At 37.9% G+C, this 16,979-nt stretch overlaps 1 protein-coding gene across 2 annotated transcripts; it reads left to right on the forward strand.

Moving 5' to 3' along the window:
* Positions 1–34: 34 nt before the first annotated feature.
* Positions 35–16,725, forward strand: LOC113666070 (nucleolar protein 14). Of its 2 annotated transcripts, none has more exons than XM_089195154.1 (30): positions 35–363; positions 1,029–1,070; positions 1,616–1,708; positions 2,270–2,411; positions 2,980–3,044; positions 3,433–3,501; positions 3,742–3,834; positions 4,329–4,412; positions 4,740–4,808; positions 5,298–5,380; positions 5,552–5,619; positions 6,483–6,686; positions 7,103–7,182; positions 7,416–7,482; positions 7,625–7,667; positions 7,858–7,945; positions 8,553–8,638; positions 9,049–9,155; positions 9,453–9,484; positions 10,633–10,734; positions 11,357–11,419; positions 11,828–11,918; positions 12,332–12,401; positions 12,750–12,827; positions 13,559–13,669; positions 13,793–13,826; positions 14,559–14,686; positions 15,262–15,349; positions 16,013–16,083; positions 16,230–16,725. In XM_089195154.1, the coding sequence occupies exons 1-30, from the start codon at positions 181–183 to the stop codon at positions 16,333–16,335; spliced, it is 2,640 nt and encodes an 879-aa protein (XP_089051280.1). In that variant the 5' UTR covers positions 35–180; the 3' UTR covers positions 16,336–16,725. The 2 variants fall into 2 exon arrangements, with proteins under 2 accessions (XP_089051280.1, XP_089051281.1); XM_089195155.1 differs by having other exon boundaries at positions 90–363; positions 1,029–1,410.
* Positions 16,726–16,979: the final 254 nt, after the last annotated feature.

Here is a 16,979-nt window from a genome sequence, read left to right on the forward strand (position 1 = left end):
AAGCAAAACCCACCGGTCAGCGATTTCTATAAAGTTACTGCTTTGTTGATATAAACATACACATAATGTAACAAAATGGCCACTATTCGGTTCTACACGTGCAAACAAGCTTGAAAAGTTTCTCTGCTAACCAGTGCTACATAAACCCTCAGAGTTCCATATAAGTTACTGGAATACACCATGGTGAAATCGAAGAAAGCAGCTTTAAAGTTAGCGAGATCATCGGGTCACAAAAAAACAAGAGAAGTCACAAACAATCCTTTTGAAATACATACAAATAGACGAAAACATGATATCTTGGGAAGGAAGCTTAAACATGATAAGGGCTTACCCGGGATTTCAAGGTCAAAATCTATAAAGAAGGTAAGTATCACTTTATAGGGAAAAGATAAGAGTCCATTTGGAAGGAATTAATCTGTAATATCTTGGGTGAAAGGGAACTATTTAGTTTAAAACCGTTAAATCATCATTACTTTCGGAGAGCCCTCTATTGTATAGAAAGCTGTTGCTTTCATATAGCCTCCCTGCCTTTTAACACACCTGGTCTGAAGCATCTCCAAAAATTCCACCTCCAAGACCATTAATAATCATCCCTACTACTTTCATATAAAGAGCTACTCAAGACATGTAATAGACACTTTTTAGGATTGTTTTTAGAATTAACAAATAGATTTCCATGTTGTGGTGCACCTGTTTAATTACAGATCACAGATGACATCAAAATGTGATGAGAACAAATAAGTGGCACAGGAGATGCAGCTGAGTGTGTCACTGATGTCCTTACTTCATTTTGATATAATCTGTGATCTATTACAGACCTATGGCAACATGGAGTGTATTTATTTTGTATCATCAAAAAACAAAATGTTTTCAAGGGTGACATCATCTATGAGTTTGTCCTTGAATAGATCTTAAGTAAGAACCAATCAAAATGCAGGTATAGTTTAACATATCATATTACATGTTAGTGATGATGTGTGTCACATGGCTAGCTTCTTAGTTGATACCAGTGTCTGTTTGACATTTAGAGACAAAAGACACTCCTGGTGGAGCACAAGCAAAAAAATAAGGTTGGTTATTACATTGTACTTCTATCTATTAGTTTTCAGTAGTCTAAAAATTCCAGATGATATTCACATCACCTCAATCAGGCAAAATCAGATGTCTGTTTGCAGGCACCATCCATGAGTGCCCTGGGTATTATTAAATTTTTGGAGCTTGAGAGTGGGTACATATTCAAAGCTGGATGTTTATTAAATATTCACCAGTTTTTGCACCCATGTGGGAATTGTGATTGAATCTTTTAGGAGAATTCCAGCTTTTTTATAGACTGTCAGACAATGAGAGATCATAAAACAGGAAAGAAACAATAGTCAATACTCCTCTTGTGCTTCTTTTATTACCTGCAAGGTGGGTGCCTATTCGAATAAATATGTTATATTGGATAGTAACATGGGTAAAGCTAATTATGAGGGGATAGAGTTATGTTAAGGATAAATTCTTCTACATATCATTTGCTGTCAATTCATAATCTAACTTGATATTTGATATGGTAAGTACACTTTTTCTTCCAGATGATGTTCATGACAGGGGTATTGTCTGTATTTATTCCTAGGCAAACATGTTTATTGATCGCCGGTTTGGTGAATATGATGAAAAAATGTCAGTGGAAGAGAAGATGTTGAAAAGATTTACAATGGAGAAAAAGGTGTGGTTGATCTGACTTTTCCTGGGAATACTGCGGACTGTGAAGGGTGGAAAATCTTCTGTAGATGTTGTTGATTGATTGATAGAGATGATGTTTTATTTACTGGGACTGATAAAAGCTTACAGGAGAAATCCTTTAGTGGCTGCACTATTATTTGTAAACCTGCATTGCAATTTGATAAATTTAGATACATGGATAATCATACTGACATGACTCACCTATCTTAAAAAGTTCTGTCTCTTATTGAAGTTTTCTTTATTGTTATAAATATTAGTTGGATGTTGTGTAAAATTACAATCAATGTTAGAAATAAATTTTATTACAATCATGATAGCTTATCTGTAGTAGTGCTTTATATATAACAATACTGCTGTACATACACAATACTATCACTTATGTGCTATATTCCAGCAGATGACTGCAATATACATGTACAACAAATATAAAACTACAATGTTCATTGAATTTATTACACATACTTTCCTAAGAAGCACATTTGTCTGACTTTCATGAAAATAATTGAAAAACATAAAATATGATAGATGTAATATTATTACATAGCATCACCATGATCGGCATGGAAAGTACAGATTGGAGGACGAAGAGCTGACTCACTTAGGACAATCACTTGGTGATATTGACAAGTTTGAAGATGTGCAGCTGAGTGATGATGATGATGATGATATGGACAAGTCTGCAGAAGGTAAAAACTGTGGATTGAATCAGTGGTTGTTTTGACTTCCAATTAGTGACTGATTTTGTTACATATGTATTGGTATTGACCAGGTTGATCTAGGTAAGTGAGATGCAATTGCACATCTACATAAACCTCACTCTAGCTTCATGGCTTTTCATCCTCTTTTTGAATACTTTTGGAAACACGTAGTGTGATGATCCACCCACTTCCTTTACCAGTTGATCTTCTCTAATTAACTTTAGAGCCCTAAGAGTGCCTAGCATCTAATTTCTCCTTACAGTATCATCCCTGAATCAAACACAATGGTCATGAGAATAAAGAACATGATCACCAACCAAAGACATTCTTGATTGTTGAACAAATTCTTCTTTCCAGCACCTTAGGAAATGTAAAGAGAGCAATATGGAGAATTTGCATATTGATATTAGGGTGTAAAGGGTTAATTGTCTTCAAACGATGGCATTATCATAAAAAACCATTGGCATGATGCACAAGGGGTAGTTAATACCTACGTGTATAATGTAATTTGAGTTGTTACAAAGAGGTGTCTGTTAACCCCACAATGTCTTTGCAGCTGATCATGTTAGAGAGTTGCATTTCGGTGGTTTTCTCACAAAGAAAAGAGCAGAAGATGAGCAGGTAATAGTATTCTTACTGTCATATTTTTTCAACATCTCTACCCTCTTGATATCATTAGTAATTATCCCCACTACCTGTTACACATTTCCCTTTGGAGAATATACAAGAATTTGTTATTGTATCATTTAGAAAATACCTTCTACAATAGCAGGTATGTCAATTGTTATCTCCAGTTTAGGAAATGATGTTTAGAAATTACATGGGGAAATTGCATGATATTTTTTTTTGGGAGTTGAAAGGTTAAATCATGTGTTACTCTGGAGGAGTTAACAGTGCATGGATTGAGCTCAATGAGATTAACCTTCATTTGTTTGTTAAATAAAGTACAGGACTGTTTTGTTTCCATACATAAACTTAAGTTTGTACAAACCAAGTGAATATGATTTAGACTTCAGGAAAACACAAGAGTAAGAAAGAGATCATGGAGGAAGTGGTTGCCAAAGCAAAGATCAAAAAGGTAATCACGTTAGGATAAAACTTACAAATTATTTTTGTTTTTAGTTGAAAAAAATGTCTTTGACATAAACAGGGTCAGTACCCTGGAATCCAAATATTTAACATTGATTATATTCTTATTTAGAACATAGTTTGAATTACTAACATTCAAGTTAAATGCAGCAATTCTAATAAAACTTTCTAACGATTTTTTGATATTGCATTTCCATTATAAAAATTTTACTTGGGTGTTTTTTGTCAGCATGAGCGGCAAATGGCCAAAGAAGAGACAATCACCTTAACAGACAAGCTGGATCAGGATTGGAGGAACGTCAAGAATCTAATTTCACTAAAGGTGAACCTAAGTTGGAAATCTTGTTGCTTTTATTTAACCCTTTGCACTCTAATGTCATTATGCACATTCTCCATACTGTTCTTTATATATTTCCTAAGGTGCTGACCAGGAGAATGTGTTTATTGGTCAAAAGCTTCTTTTGTTGGGCATCATTTCCTTCATTCTCATGACCTTAATGTGTGATTCAGGGGTGATATTGTAAGGAGAAATTAGATGCTAGCCACTCTTGGGGTTAAAAGGGTTAATGATACAGTGGTCAATAGTATTACTTAAAGTATGTTAGAATGGGACTTTAACATCAGGCTTAATGGGAGAATCTCAGTCGACTTGCTTTTCAAATCCCATTTTTGTGTCATCTCAGCCATGCTTTTAAGAAGAATTCTCCTATGTCAAAAGAGGCATAAAGTGTTCAAGAAGGTGACTGATGTGTCTTTCAGCACAAAGAGGCTTTCGCAAAAGACTTTTCAATTGACTGTGTTTAATTAATATTGCAGAGGCCACACACTGAAGAGGTTGTTTCCAAAGTAGATGATTACGACATTGCTGTCAAACAGTTGGCTTTTGAAATTAAAGGGAAAGTAAGTGCAAAAGAACATGTCCCTTAACCCTTTACAAGCTTACATCAGTATGCATTTTCTTTAGTGTTGTTCTCTATACATTCCCTGTGGCACTTGCAAAGAGAATTTGTCAAACAATTCAGAGCTTCTTAAGTAGACAATCATTCCCTTCATTCTTGTGACATTAATGTTTATGTTGATAGGTGATGCTGTTGGATCAATTAGATGCTTGTTACTTTTAGTGGTTAAAGGGTTAAAACACCTGAAAAGGAGGTTGCATTATCATAGGGTTAAGTCAGTCTCAGAAAATGATTTATCTGAATATAACTTATACTTTGTGTTTTTAAGGCCACTGACAGACTGAAGTCAGAACATGAGATTGCCAAAGAAGAACAGGAACGATTGGAAAAATTAGAGGTAAATATAGCCATTTATCCTGTGAAATGATATCAGTCAAGGATGATATTATGACGTTTTTCTTTTTACTTTGAACAGTGGTTTAGGAGTTATAATTATAATGTTTGGAGATTCTCCTTTGGAGACAATTTGTTAGGGGGTGGAAGGAACATGTTTTTTCCCAGGAAGAGAACATTGCAAGTAAAATGTAGTAGGAATGATCAATGGTAGTTTTTTTTTTTTTCAAAAAGGTTATTTAACCCTTTAACTCAATGAGTGACCGAGACAGAGTTCTCCTCATAATATCAAACAATATCAAGCAGAAAAGGGATAAGGAAAAAGAAAAATGTCAATAAGGGCATCATTAGTTGATTCACTACCAAATTCTCAGAACAAACACAGTGAGAATAATATGGCAGACAGTAAGGAGAATAAATAATGATATCTTGGGAGTGAAAGGGTTAAAGTGTTACCATGGTGTTTTCTCTCTATTTACTAATCATGATTTAGCTTGAGCGTCAACGTAGAATGAGAGGTTTACCTGCTGTGGCTGAGAAACCAAAGCATATATCAGCTGATGACCTTGGTGACAGGTGAGCAATTATGAATGTTTAGGTGTTGTTTTCAGATTATTACTGAGATTTTATTCAATATACACTTATCAAAGTCATATACAGGAAACATACACACCTTTATTTCCAGGGTAACACAATCAGATGCAAAGGTAACTCTGATATCAAATTTTGTTGTAATTTGCTTGCCAGTTTCACACCTGCTGTAGATGAAAGATTCATGCTTAGTTACCAAGATGGATCAGTACATGATATGGAAGGTAGGTACTCTAATTAGACAGTCAGTTAGTCAGTCAAGTTAATTTTTTGTCAGCAACAATACTAGTGGCTATGTTTCTCTCAATTTTATTTTTGTTGTCCAGTCATCATGCAACTCAGAAATTCAGTGGTTAGCATAAGGGTGAAAAGATGAAGTTTTCAATTTTCATTGAATTACATAGGCAGGGGAGAGGTGACTTGCCTTAGCATAATGATTGTAAAGCACTATGGAAGATTAGCTGAATAGGGCTACATTGATGATACAATTATTATTATTATTATTATTATTATTATTATTATTTGTGCTGCATTTGGCTTTAGTTGGGACTCAGATGTGAATTGACAAACAAGCTGACTCAACTATTTTAATTTATAACAACCTAATGTTACACTTCTTAGCACTTCATGCACAGACACAAAAATTGAATCTAAAAGGAAGTCTCTCAGCATCTTTTTAACCTGTTCCAGGAGTTCAGACGGTAAACACAACAGGCTAGTTGCTGCAGAGCAAAAAGCTCTTGGTAACAAGCAGAAAAAGGAGGGAGATTTCCTTTTGCAGCTAATAATGTAGTCTGCAGTGCAGGTGTAATTTTGATGAGCAAGTGCTCAGTACTTTTCTTGGTGAAAATTATGACTGCTGTTCTTGCTTTTAACAGCAATAAATAATATTTGTAATAAGGGGATGAGGGATGGTCAAAAGGAAAGATAGGGAAGGGGTGGATTGAATGTGTGGAAAAGGTAGAAGCCTTCTGTAGATTTTGACTAGTTCTGCACGTCATTCTTCATGCACCAAGCCAAGTTTAGATAACATCTAATGATTCGTATCCATAATACCAACCCATTTGTTGCATTTTCAATCTCTAAGATGAAGAAGATGAGGATCAGATAAGAAGAGAAGCTGAAAACAGTGATGAAGAATCTGAGGTAGATGGGAAGGAAGAGGAAGAAGAGGAAGGGGACAATTCTGCTGCTGGCGATGATAATGATGATGATGATGATGATGATGAGGAGGAGGATCAAGATAGTGAAAGCTGTGAAGATGACAATGGTTCTGACCTTGAATCAGATGGTAAATAAGCAATAAAGTTATGTTTGCATAAAATTTATGTAAAATTGGATTCATGTTAATGTTTGGAAAAATACATTTTTTTCCTTTTAATTACATTGAATGATGCGTAATTAGGGTTGGGGTTGTAATGTGGTGCTGTGTGGGAGAGTATAACAGGGTAAATTGGTAATTAATTATCAACTGAGTTGATAAGTTACATAAATTGGCCTCCATGAAGAGTTACAAAGCTGATGTTTTGAGTGTTAGCCCTTCGTCAGAGTGAGTGGGGCTAGGGATATGTATGTCGCCCTGTTAAATGGGAGAATAACATATAAAGAACATAAAGGGGCTGAAGAGAACAAAAGCTACATCAGTGAGCAAAACTATTTCTTGCAATATTTTACATTAATTTTTTTTTTTGTCTATTTGATCTACAGTTAGCAATGATGGTGTGGAAGATGAGGCTGACTCTGATATTGAAATACCAGGAAATCAACAGCAACAAAAAAACAATGTGGTAATTGATTTTGATTTTAATTTTATATATTTTCTGGACTAATCTTTAAATTTATCTTCCGCCAATTATTCTTACACAAGTCTGAATCTGTTAAACCACCAGCAGCTTATCAATGAGGTTACTTATACTTGTACCATATGCAATGTTTTGTCTCAGTATTTCTTAGACATTTTCTTCCAATGCAAACTAAATTCTTTCCTTCTCTTAATCAGACCATGTTTGATTTTTTTAAGCAAATAGAAAAGACTGAGGCAGAGGTTGTTGAGCCAACAAAAGAAGAACTACCTTTTACTTTTAAAGGTAAATTTGAACCTCCATTTATCCATTTATCCACTTATCCATGAAAAAAAGGCTTCTTGATGGCATTGGAAAACGAAGTTTGCTAATTCTGGCATCTGGATCCCCATTGATATACTGACTGCATTTTGCTTTTAATTTCCAGCACCAAAATCTCTTCAAGAATTTAAGGAACTTATCAAGGGCTGGTAAGCAAAAGTGTTTTTGACACAGATGAAAAAAAATGTACCATGAGTAACAGTATCATAATTTAAATTGATAAGAATTTACAGCAGTACAATAATTAAAATGTATATAGTGAACTTCAAGGTGTTTTAAGGATGAAGTTTCTGTTTAACTTGGCAAATCTGTGTCTTCTCTTTTACTTGTATCTCAAAGGTCATTTAAGCAACAGTTAACAATCATTGACAGAATCAAGGCATGCAATAATCCCAAGATTACCCCTGCAAATAAACCAAAGATGGAGGTAAAGATTAAAAGATAGCTTTTTTAGTGTTGCTGTTTTAAGGCTGAGGCTCAGTAGGCTGCATGTTTTGGAGATAAATTACAGCAGCAAGTCCTCATTTGTGACTGTGAGAGTTTTTTTTTTTACTTTTTGTGAATAACTTTGTCTGTGTGACCAGTCACACCTATCTGGTTTGAATTTGTACAACTGATAGCAGTAACATAACTTTGCCATAAGCAAAGTGATTGTCTACCAAGGTTTGTCATAATGAGTTGTTTTAGAAGTAGCACAGAGAGCTGCCTGTTGTTTCAAGGCATCTTATACTGCAAAGTGCTGCTCATGTAGTTTAGAACCCGTATCAGAGCTATTGTGACCGGATACTTGGGAATGAGCATCCCAAATGTTTTTATGGTTGGCAAAAATGTTCTTGTTCTCAGCTCTCAATGTCTTTCTATAACTCCATATACAGTGTACCCTTACCGTCTTATCTACATTTGCCATCATTGACCAAATCTGATCTCTCTTGACTGGGTTTGGTGTCATGATAAACATTTTGGAGTACCCAAGAAGTTAGAAGAATTTCTGTAGTCATCATTTTGTTATTGCAACAATTAATAACTTTTTTCAGGTTTTGTTCACCATTTTGTTGGATTATGTCGGTGAACTCTCCCAGATGGGTCCTGAAGGAATCAAGATGATTGATGAGCTGTCAAGGTAGGCGTATTTTCTGGTAGCTGAATTTTACGCATCCACTTTTTGCCTTTTAATCTAGCGCCAGTGAAAAAGGATTGTAATTGATTTTAAATGAGACGCACGGAAATCCCAATGGAAAGGACATTTTTAGCATTCCTGTTGTACTGGAGAAAAAATATTTGAATAACGTTGGGGAAAAAAATTGGTCTTTGCATTTCCGACGTAAACAGGAGTTTCAATAACTTTGCCTTTCCCAAACACAACAGCCTGCGAGCTGGCTTAACAGACGGCAATGAGGTTTTATATACGTAGCGGTAGGCCGCTGGTAACCGGCTTTTATTGAAATGTTACTGAATTTGGGACAAGATGAAAGCACCTCAACCATGTTTATCCCATCGTTTTGTGATGATTCGTTTACTCTCGTATTGCAGACATCTCTTTGATGTATCCCAGTACTCTCCGGTACACTCCGCCAAGTGCATGCAACAGATTGTAGATGATATACACAAGAAATTCACCCAGAATTGCGAAAGACAAGGTAAGAGTGCTTATGCGTGATTCATCCCCTTGTCTCTTCTTTAAAATTCCTCACCTTTCCTTCCTAGCCTGCGAGCAGGCCTGCGGACAGATTTTAGGCTAGTCGGCGAGAGGTTAGCTAGGGTCTGGCGTTATCAGTGTTAGATCGCTGGCAGACCTTTCGCAGGCTCGCGTTTCTCATGGCCTCATGTTTTCCCGCGGGTGAAGAAACGCTCGTGCTGAAGTGCTGATAATGAGGGCCTGCTCGCAGGTTATTCCTTCTCTTCTAACTTTACCTTCTTATTTTTATCATCTTCAGGTGGAAAAGGAATGTTCCTGGGTCTTACTGAGGTACGTCTGTCTATAAACAAGACTCAGATTGGCCACACAGTTCTTTGCAGCCAAGTGAGGAAAATGACTCTGAACAGCTTCTTTCGCCGCATATTATGAGCCATAATTAGCATCAAAACTCGCGCTCTTCGCTCAGGAAATTGGATTCAAAGTCAGAAAAATTAGTGACTTAGCTACGTGAGTGTTACGCGCACCTAGTGCTGATTACGCGATTTGGTTTGAGTTTTCAGCGGTTCACTAACTAATTCACCTTAGTTAAAATCGATGTTGCAATTCCTTTTTCGAAGAAGAACCGTGTCAGCATCACGCACAGGAGGCAGGAGGTGTTTTATTTCTCACCTAACTCATCTCGTTATTTCTGTGCTAAAGAAATCATGGAGCTCTTGTTATCAATGTGGGAATAGTCTGTAAGGCTGCCCATAGACGCAAGCTCAATACACAAACGTTAAACGCTCTGAAAGGCCATTCTAACTTTTTGATGATAACCACAGTTACCAGTTGGTTCTATTCCCCGGTACCCAGAACATTCATCCTCCTCCCCTCCTCCCCCACCCGAGTTACCCTGGCGAGCTAACTTTTCTTTAAGCTATTCAACCAACTGTTTACATGAAAATGGTGAACTCGTCTCGGGGAGCAGTTTTTCAGGCGGGACAACCTTTTTCTTTATATAAACACTTCAGCTTGCCTACACGAGACGAGACGGCTGAAAATTTTTCCTTCCGTTCGCCATTTTGTCCAATATGCACCCTTCGTAGCTGTTACGAGGGAGGTTGGTGAGGGAACAGCTGTTACAAATCCAACTTCATATAAACGCTCCGTTAAGTGGTATCGAGGGGGAGGGTTGTACTCGAGACCATTTAAATACTTGGTACAAAACTTGTGACCTGCACTGATGGAGCAAAGGAGGTCCCTAAAAACCGTATTCCTCTAAATCCTCTATATCCTCGTATATCCTCGTATCCCGTATCCCGTATCCCGTATCCCTAAACCGCCTCCCTCTTCATATAAGATTACTCCTATTCGTGTTTGTTTCAATTCTTAGCCCATCTGATCTAAGAAAAGTTATCGTGCCTCTGCTTAGTTTTCTTCACTTTCATGTTGGTGAGTTACTGAAAAAAATCATTGAAAATTATCTTATTTTGTTTCAGTTGCTTTATCTTCGCATCGTATCAATGTTGTTTTCGACGTCAGACTATAGACACGCTGTTTGTACACCAGCCATGGTTCTTCTCTCCCAGGTTCTTGGCCAGGTAGGAGTTACAGGTTGATGTTGTTTATTCGAAATATATGCCGTGATATAAACAGTTGTATACGGGGCATTATGGTACACAATCAGTCAGAGAGGAAAGGCGGTTTGTTTCTAAAGAAACTGTGGTGCTGCGTCGGTGGGAGTGTATAACAGGTCAATTTATTTTTATTAAATGAATTGAGAACGTAAATTGGCCACCGTGAAGAATTTCGAAGCGGACGTTTTGAGCGTTATCCCCCCGTCAGAGCGTTGGCCCATTCGCTCTGACGAAGAGCTACCGCTCGAAACGTCTGCTTCGAAACTTTTGGTTGCCATCATACGTTATCAACTCAGTTGATAATACTAAATTCTCCAATCAAAGAAGAGTATTGCGCTACATCACGTCGCCATCTTGGAGGTAATTTCGGCTATATGATTGTTTTAATTATACCACGTGGTACAAAATACTCTTCTCTTATAGGCTGTGAACCATAGTCTCCCCCGTATACTAATGTGAACGAAGATGGTTCGTTTATATTTGAAGTGCTTACTCTGAAGCTGTTTTTCGACTGAACCATTTCATGACTTTGCCGCTCCAAACCCTGAGTCCAACTTCATTGAAAAACTGATATTTTTGTTTACAGAGTCCTGTACGGTGCATAAGAGATGTACTTAGGGGTCTTTTTGTCTGCGATTTGTTTTACGAGGTTCGTTTGCTGATTGTAGTTTTATTATTAAAGTCTTTATACCCCACCGTCAGTATGCATATTATTCTTACTGTTCTATATACATTTCCTATGATAGTGACGTGGAGAATCTGTTTAACAATTATGAGCTTCTCTGGTGGGAGATCATTTGCCTTATTTTCATGGCCATAATATTTGATTCTACAGTGATACTGGAAGGAGAAATAAAATCCCAATCACTCTTACGCATTAAAGAGCTAATTTTTTAACTTGTGCAAACGAGTTTTTATGGGGACTCTGATTTGCAAATGGTAAGAAGTCGTCCCTAACTCGCCCGAACACGAAACCATATCGGAGTAGTAACCGCACATAAACGATAGAAAGCCTTTGTTACAGTTCATACAGTCTTGGTTTTAATGTATTTTGCAGTTCGTATCTCTCTCCAAGCGATTCGTACCTGAGGTTGTCAACTTCCTCTGTGGAATTCTCTTTATGGCTTCGAAGAAAGAAGTCCATACCCGTAAGTGTCCACTTACTCATTATGTATTTCAGTATTAAAACATTCCCATGGAAAATGTGGTAGTTAGGTTTTGTTGCCCCTTCACACGTCCTTAGGCGTCTTCATAACGCGCGGAGTACGGGGGTGTAGTGGGTGGGAAAGTGGCTCGTCACACCTTGCGCTCCCGCGTCGTCAATGCCATTAAGAAGAATGGGGACGAGTTAGTGTCATGGTAATGCTGTTTTGCAGTAATCTGCTGTTTATCTTTTTACCATGTGTTGCTTCTTCTCCCGTCATCTCTTACCTTAATCTCCGTTCTCCACCTTGAATTCTTAATCCGTTACTCTTTATTCCTCCTTTTTTCCTCCTATTTCTTTCTCCTCCTTCTTCATAGAGCATTCAGTTGCGCTTAAATAATGTGTCGATTTTCACAGCTCAGCTTGTTCTCCCGTTTAAACACAGCAGCAAATGGCGCGACCTTCTCAAACTTCAGTCAGATTCAAGGTGAGTGAGAAAGCTCGTAATCTGCTCGAGAACCCAGTGCCATCTGTGAGTACTGTTATTTTACTTTGAACAGAAAGCATCAGGTTGCTGGTAAAACCTGGAAAAAGACACAGGCTTATACAAACAAACAAACAAACGACCAAAGACGCCCTGAATAAACGTTCACGGTAGTTTTAAACTATTTCCCTTTCCTGAGAATTCAACGGATCCTTGAAAGACTCTTCCAGTAGCAGTGAACACATTTAATTCAAAGGTTTTATCATACACCCTCCTGTCCTGATTTACGCCCATAACGTTAGGAGATAACTTTTTCACCGGCTAATGGTCAGTTTGACCGACCGGTTTCAGTTCTTTGACCGTCAAGCCCTTACCGCTGACGACTCTGGGAGAAAGCACGGCAGATGTACAGACGACAGATGAAACAAGGTAAAGAACGAGCTTAAAGCATTTCAAGAATTAAAATTCGGCCAATCCACAGCTGTTCTTCCTGACGAGTTTTTCTATTATATTGGGCAACTGGCTAACACTGATTTCTTGCAGGCTTGCCGCAACGCAAAGATAGCGCTTTGTATTAAAATCTAAGCAATGAGAAATGAGAATCCTGTTAGATCAATCGCTATATCCTTTCTAAACTCGTAAAAGACAGTTTCCTTGACCTTTTTTCTGTGCCTTAACTCCCCGTCCTTTTTCCAGGGGGAAAAAACTCCTTTCAGGTGGACAACCACTATTAAGCAGGTCCATACAGGAGTGATTTCCCCCCCGACGTCAGTGCTTTTGGAACACTTTTAGCCTATACATTCAGCCCCGACTAACTGGTTATCAAATTGTCCAATTTTTTTCAAATGTTGTTATAACAATAAGCGACCACCTCTTTGCCAATTTTAAGACAGAGTTCGAAAGTTACGAGATGAAAGCTGAATCACTTGAGGTACATTACTTATACCCACCCTTAAATTTCTGAAATAATTTTTTGAAAGCCTTTTTGTCTCCGTTTTGAGACACCCACACATTTTTTTGTTCTTTACTCCTACTTTAGAATCGTTGTTCCAGCAGTCCTTCATCAATGTGCGAAGAGGGCAGAGGTTACTTTGAAATATCCCCGGTTTGCTGTCGGGCTTTTTGAGCAATTATGAAGTGTTTTATTTTTCTTTCTGCAGGGTTAACTCAGTCAACCATTGCTTGTCCATTTTGCAAAAATTTGTTGATTTGTACCAGGACTTACCCGCAAGTTTTGAGATATTTGCTCCTGTGAAAGAACATTTACAAAGGTAAGGGATGAGTGAACCAAAGTTCACAGGTAACTACAAGATTATGAAAAATTTTCTGAATGATTACAATTTGACCATAATGGGTGTGGCATAGTACTAAACAAGATTTGTTTGATATTTCAGAATACCTTCAGATCTTTATCCTGCTTCTGTTCAGGTAACATAGTGCAAGAAAAGTGTTTTGAATGAATTAGTTTTACTTTAAAAAAATCAGTCTAAGCTCAAATACCAACACTTGTCGACAAAACTTCTTGCTTCTTGTTACACTATTTTATTGATTTATGTTGCTTAAATGTGAGGTTCTCTGATTGCTCCACTTTCCAATGCTCTCAAGCGTTGTTTCTTCCTCCGTTTAATTCCTTACATGAATTTAGTTATTTCTTTTTAATTTAAAAGTAGCGATTGGATTAACTGTGCCTAACCCTTTACAACACTAACATCAGTATGTTTATTCTCCACACTCTTCTCTATACATTTACGAAGGTGGTGATAAGGAGAATTTGTTAAACAATGAAGAGCTTCTTTAGTTGATGATCATTTCCCTTAATGTGTGATTCAGAGGTGATATTGTAAGGAGAAATTTGATGCTAGCCCTAAGGGGGCTAAACCCCTAGGGGGGCTAAACCCCTAGGGGGGCTAAACCCCTAGGGGGGCTAAACCCCTAAGGGGGCTAAACCCCAAAGGGGGTTCAACCCCAAAAGGTTAAGAGAGTACAATAGTTCACTGCCTCTGTTAAAGAATAAAGAAGTCCGATTTTCAAGGGAGATTTGCTCTTGCTGTTGATGCAATGTGTTGTTCTTTTAATCAGATTTAGAATGTTGGATTTGTTTATTTCGGTCGGGAACTGAACACTGACTCTTGCTCTTTTTCCTTTCCATGTTTTATTCAGGAAATTTACCGCAACCTTCAAACGAGAACAAATGAACTCTTCACCAAGAGCCTGAATCGTAACCATCTCACGTTACAAGCGCGTAAACCGGAACCTATCAAGACATACGAACCAAAGTTTGAGGAGCAGTGAGTGTGAATCATTTTTAAATCTTTTTCAGTGACTGTCTATTCGCTCCTGTTGTTGTTTGAGTGAAATACTAAATCATATTAAGTCCATTGGTTGGGGGAACGGTATTTATCAGCCAATGAACCCGGCTATAACCGTCTCTCTCTTGTCTTGAGAGTATAAAGAAAAAACGCGACTCTATCCCCGGGTATTTCTCTCCGAGCTGCCATCTTTGTGTTCCTTTCAAGTTGCCTTATTCAACCTTTTTGCAAGAGCTCATTGGTACGTGATTGAACCACAGTTCATATGTGGTAACTGTTTGTTTCATCATGTTTCACTTCTTCGTTTCCGCATCGTCTCGGATTGACATCTGCTGATTTAAAATGTAAAAAAAGGAGAGAAAAAGCAAGAGGGCAATCATTTTCGTGTGCAGTTTGTAAAGCCCCGCCCCTGTCCCGCCCAATATGGCGTCACTTACTTATGTTGTCGATCGTGACGTCATTTGTAGCCGATCGTATAGCAAGCGATACGTTTTCAGGTTCTTTGTAGAGAATCATTTTTGTCATCAACGTTATTCACTGTGTTTCCTTTACAGTTACGAGGTTCGATCAAGGAGAGGTACCGGGAACAAAGCAACGAACGAAAAGCAGAAGCTACGATACAAATACAAGAGAGAATTTAAGGTGCAGCTTCTTATTCATTCTTTGTGTCAGCATATTTCTAAAAAAATGTAAAGTTTCAATTCCAACCCTTTCCTTTGCACTGAGCACTTCTGGTGATCAGAAATGGTTGGTGGTTGGGTTATTATTTGCGTTTGATACCAGCTACCATTCGGTGGAACATTGACAGTTCACGATACAGAAACTCGGATAAACTACGATGGCTGTGATCAGCTCATTACAGCATTAAGCTCACTTTTGCTTTGTTGGTGTGTGCTGTCTAAGAGAGTGTTCCGGGATGTTTTTTTAATGGTCACCAAAATTACATTGGTCAGGTATGGGTCTTTTCAAAAGTGCGATTTTATCCGACGTAGGGAAAAGTGTTGCCCTGAATTTTCCTTAAAATATACAGCAAGTGCCTCAGCCCTTTATTCCTTAACATCAGTATCCATATTCTACATATTGTTCTCTGTGTATTTCCATCGGTACTGACAAGGAGAATTTTTTAAACTATTCAAGCTCCCTACGTTGCCGATCATTTTCTTCATTCTCGTGATCTTAATGAATGTATTACTGTAGGGAGAAATTACTTGCTGGTCACTGTTAGGGTTAACTATCAGAAGCAATATCGTCGTTAAGCTTATGGTAGAACAATGTGTGTATGTTGTCTCTTGTTACAATTTGTAGGGCGCTATAAGAGAAATAAGAAAGGATAACCAGTTCCTAGCGAAACAAAAGCTGAAAGAACAGTTAGAGAGGTAGGTCGAATTGAAGCATGCATTTTTACTCACTCTGTACCTTGTGGTTAGTCAGAAGTTGCAACGAAGGAGGCAGCTCTTCTCTTTGGTCCGAAATGGTTATTCCGATCACCTTATTCACTGCTGCTTCATTCATATTCCTCTAGGGACACAGAACGTTTGCGTAAAGTCAAGCAAATTGAACACATGTTGTCCAACCAGCAAGCGGAAACCAACGCCATGAACCGGAAGAAGAGAAAACGGGGAAAGTAATAAGAGAATAAACGTGAACCGAACTGGCTGGTCACGTGTTCTCGTGGCGTCTCACTCGGCGATGGACTCTCCGTGAACCTCCGATACGAAATTAACTTAATGACGATTTGTCTTCTTCAGTCGCCGTGATTTTTATTCTCTGTCTTGGATCATTCAGCAGCCTTATTGACCACAACCGAAAAGCTACAGACAGTTTGAACAACCATTGGGTTCCATTTAAAACGATGGGTTTTTTTTTATTCATCCATACAGTATTTAGATTCGAGCATAGACTTGGGGCAACTCAACAGTCGCCTCCAACAGGAATCGATCGATGGTCCCATTAGGCAGTGAGCTAAAAAGTTATGAAATAAAATTATTCTGAACAGTTTAAGAGATCATTCTGATCAACTGGTGTCCGTGAATACTTTCCCTGCATGGCAAAGTTATGCGGTTCTGTTTTTGACATGGTAAGAAGCTTAGGCCTGGTTCAAACGTCGATCTTTACATGTACCGAACCTAACGTTTCTATTAAGTACATGTAAAGATCGACGTTTGAATCAATTAGGATCGGCAGATTTGTATAGACGTTTAAATCAACTGCCGCTCTTAATTATTCGAGTCGACCCAAATTGCAATTAGGTTCGGTACATGTAAAGATCGAC

This window comes from Pocillopora damicornis, chromosome 2, assembly GCF_964200805.1.
Source record: "Pocillopora damicornis chromosome 2, jaPocDami1.2, whole genome shotgun sequence".
Taxonomy (NCBI): domain Eukaryota; kingdom Metazoa; phylum Cnidaria; class Anthozoa; order Scleractinia; family Pocilloporidae; genus Pocillopora; species Pocillopora damicornis.

Coding starts and splice junctions, on each gene's coding strand:
- LOC113666070 (XM_089195154.1), top strand. CDS start 181: ATGGTGAAATCGAAGAAAGCAGCTTTAAAGTTAGCGAGATCATCGGGT. Junction 1,071..1,615: donor AGCACAAGCAAAAAAATAAG/GTTGGTTATTAC, acceptor ATTTATTCCTAG/GCAAACATGTTTATTGATCG. Junction 7,183..7,415: donor AGCAACAAAAAAACAATGTG/GTAATTGATTTT, acceptor GATTTTTTTAAG/CAAATAGAAAAGACTGAGGC.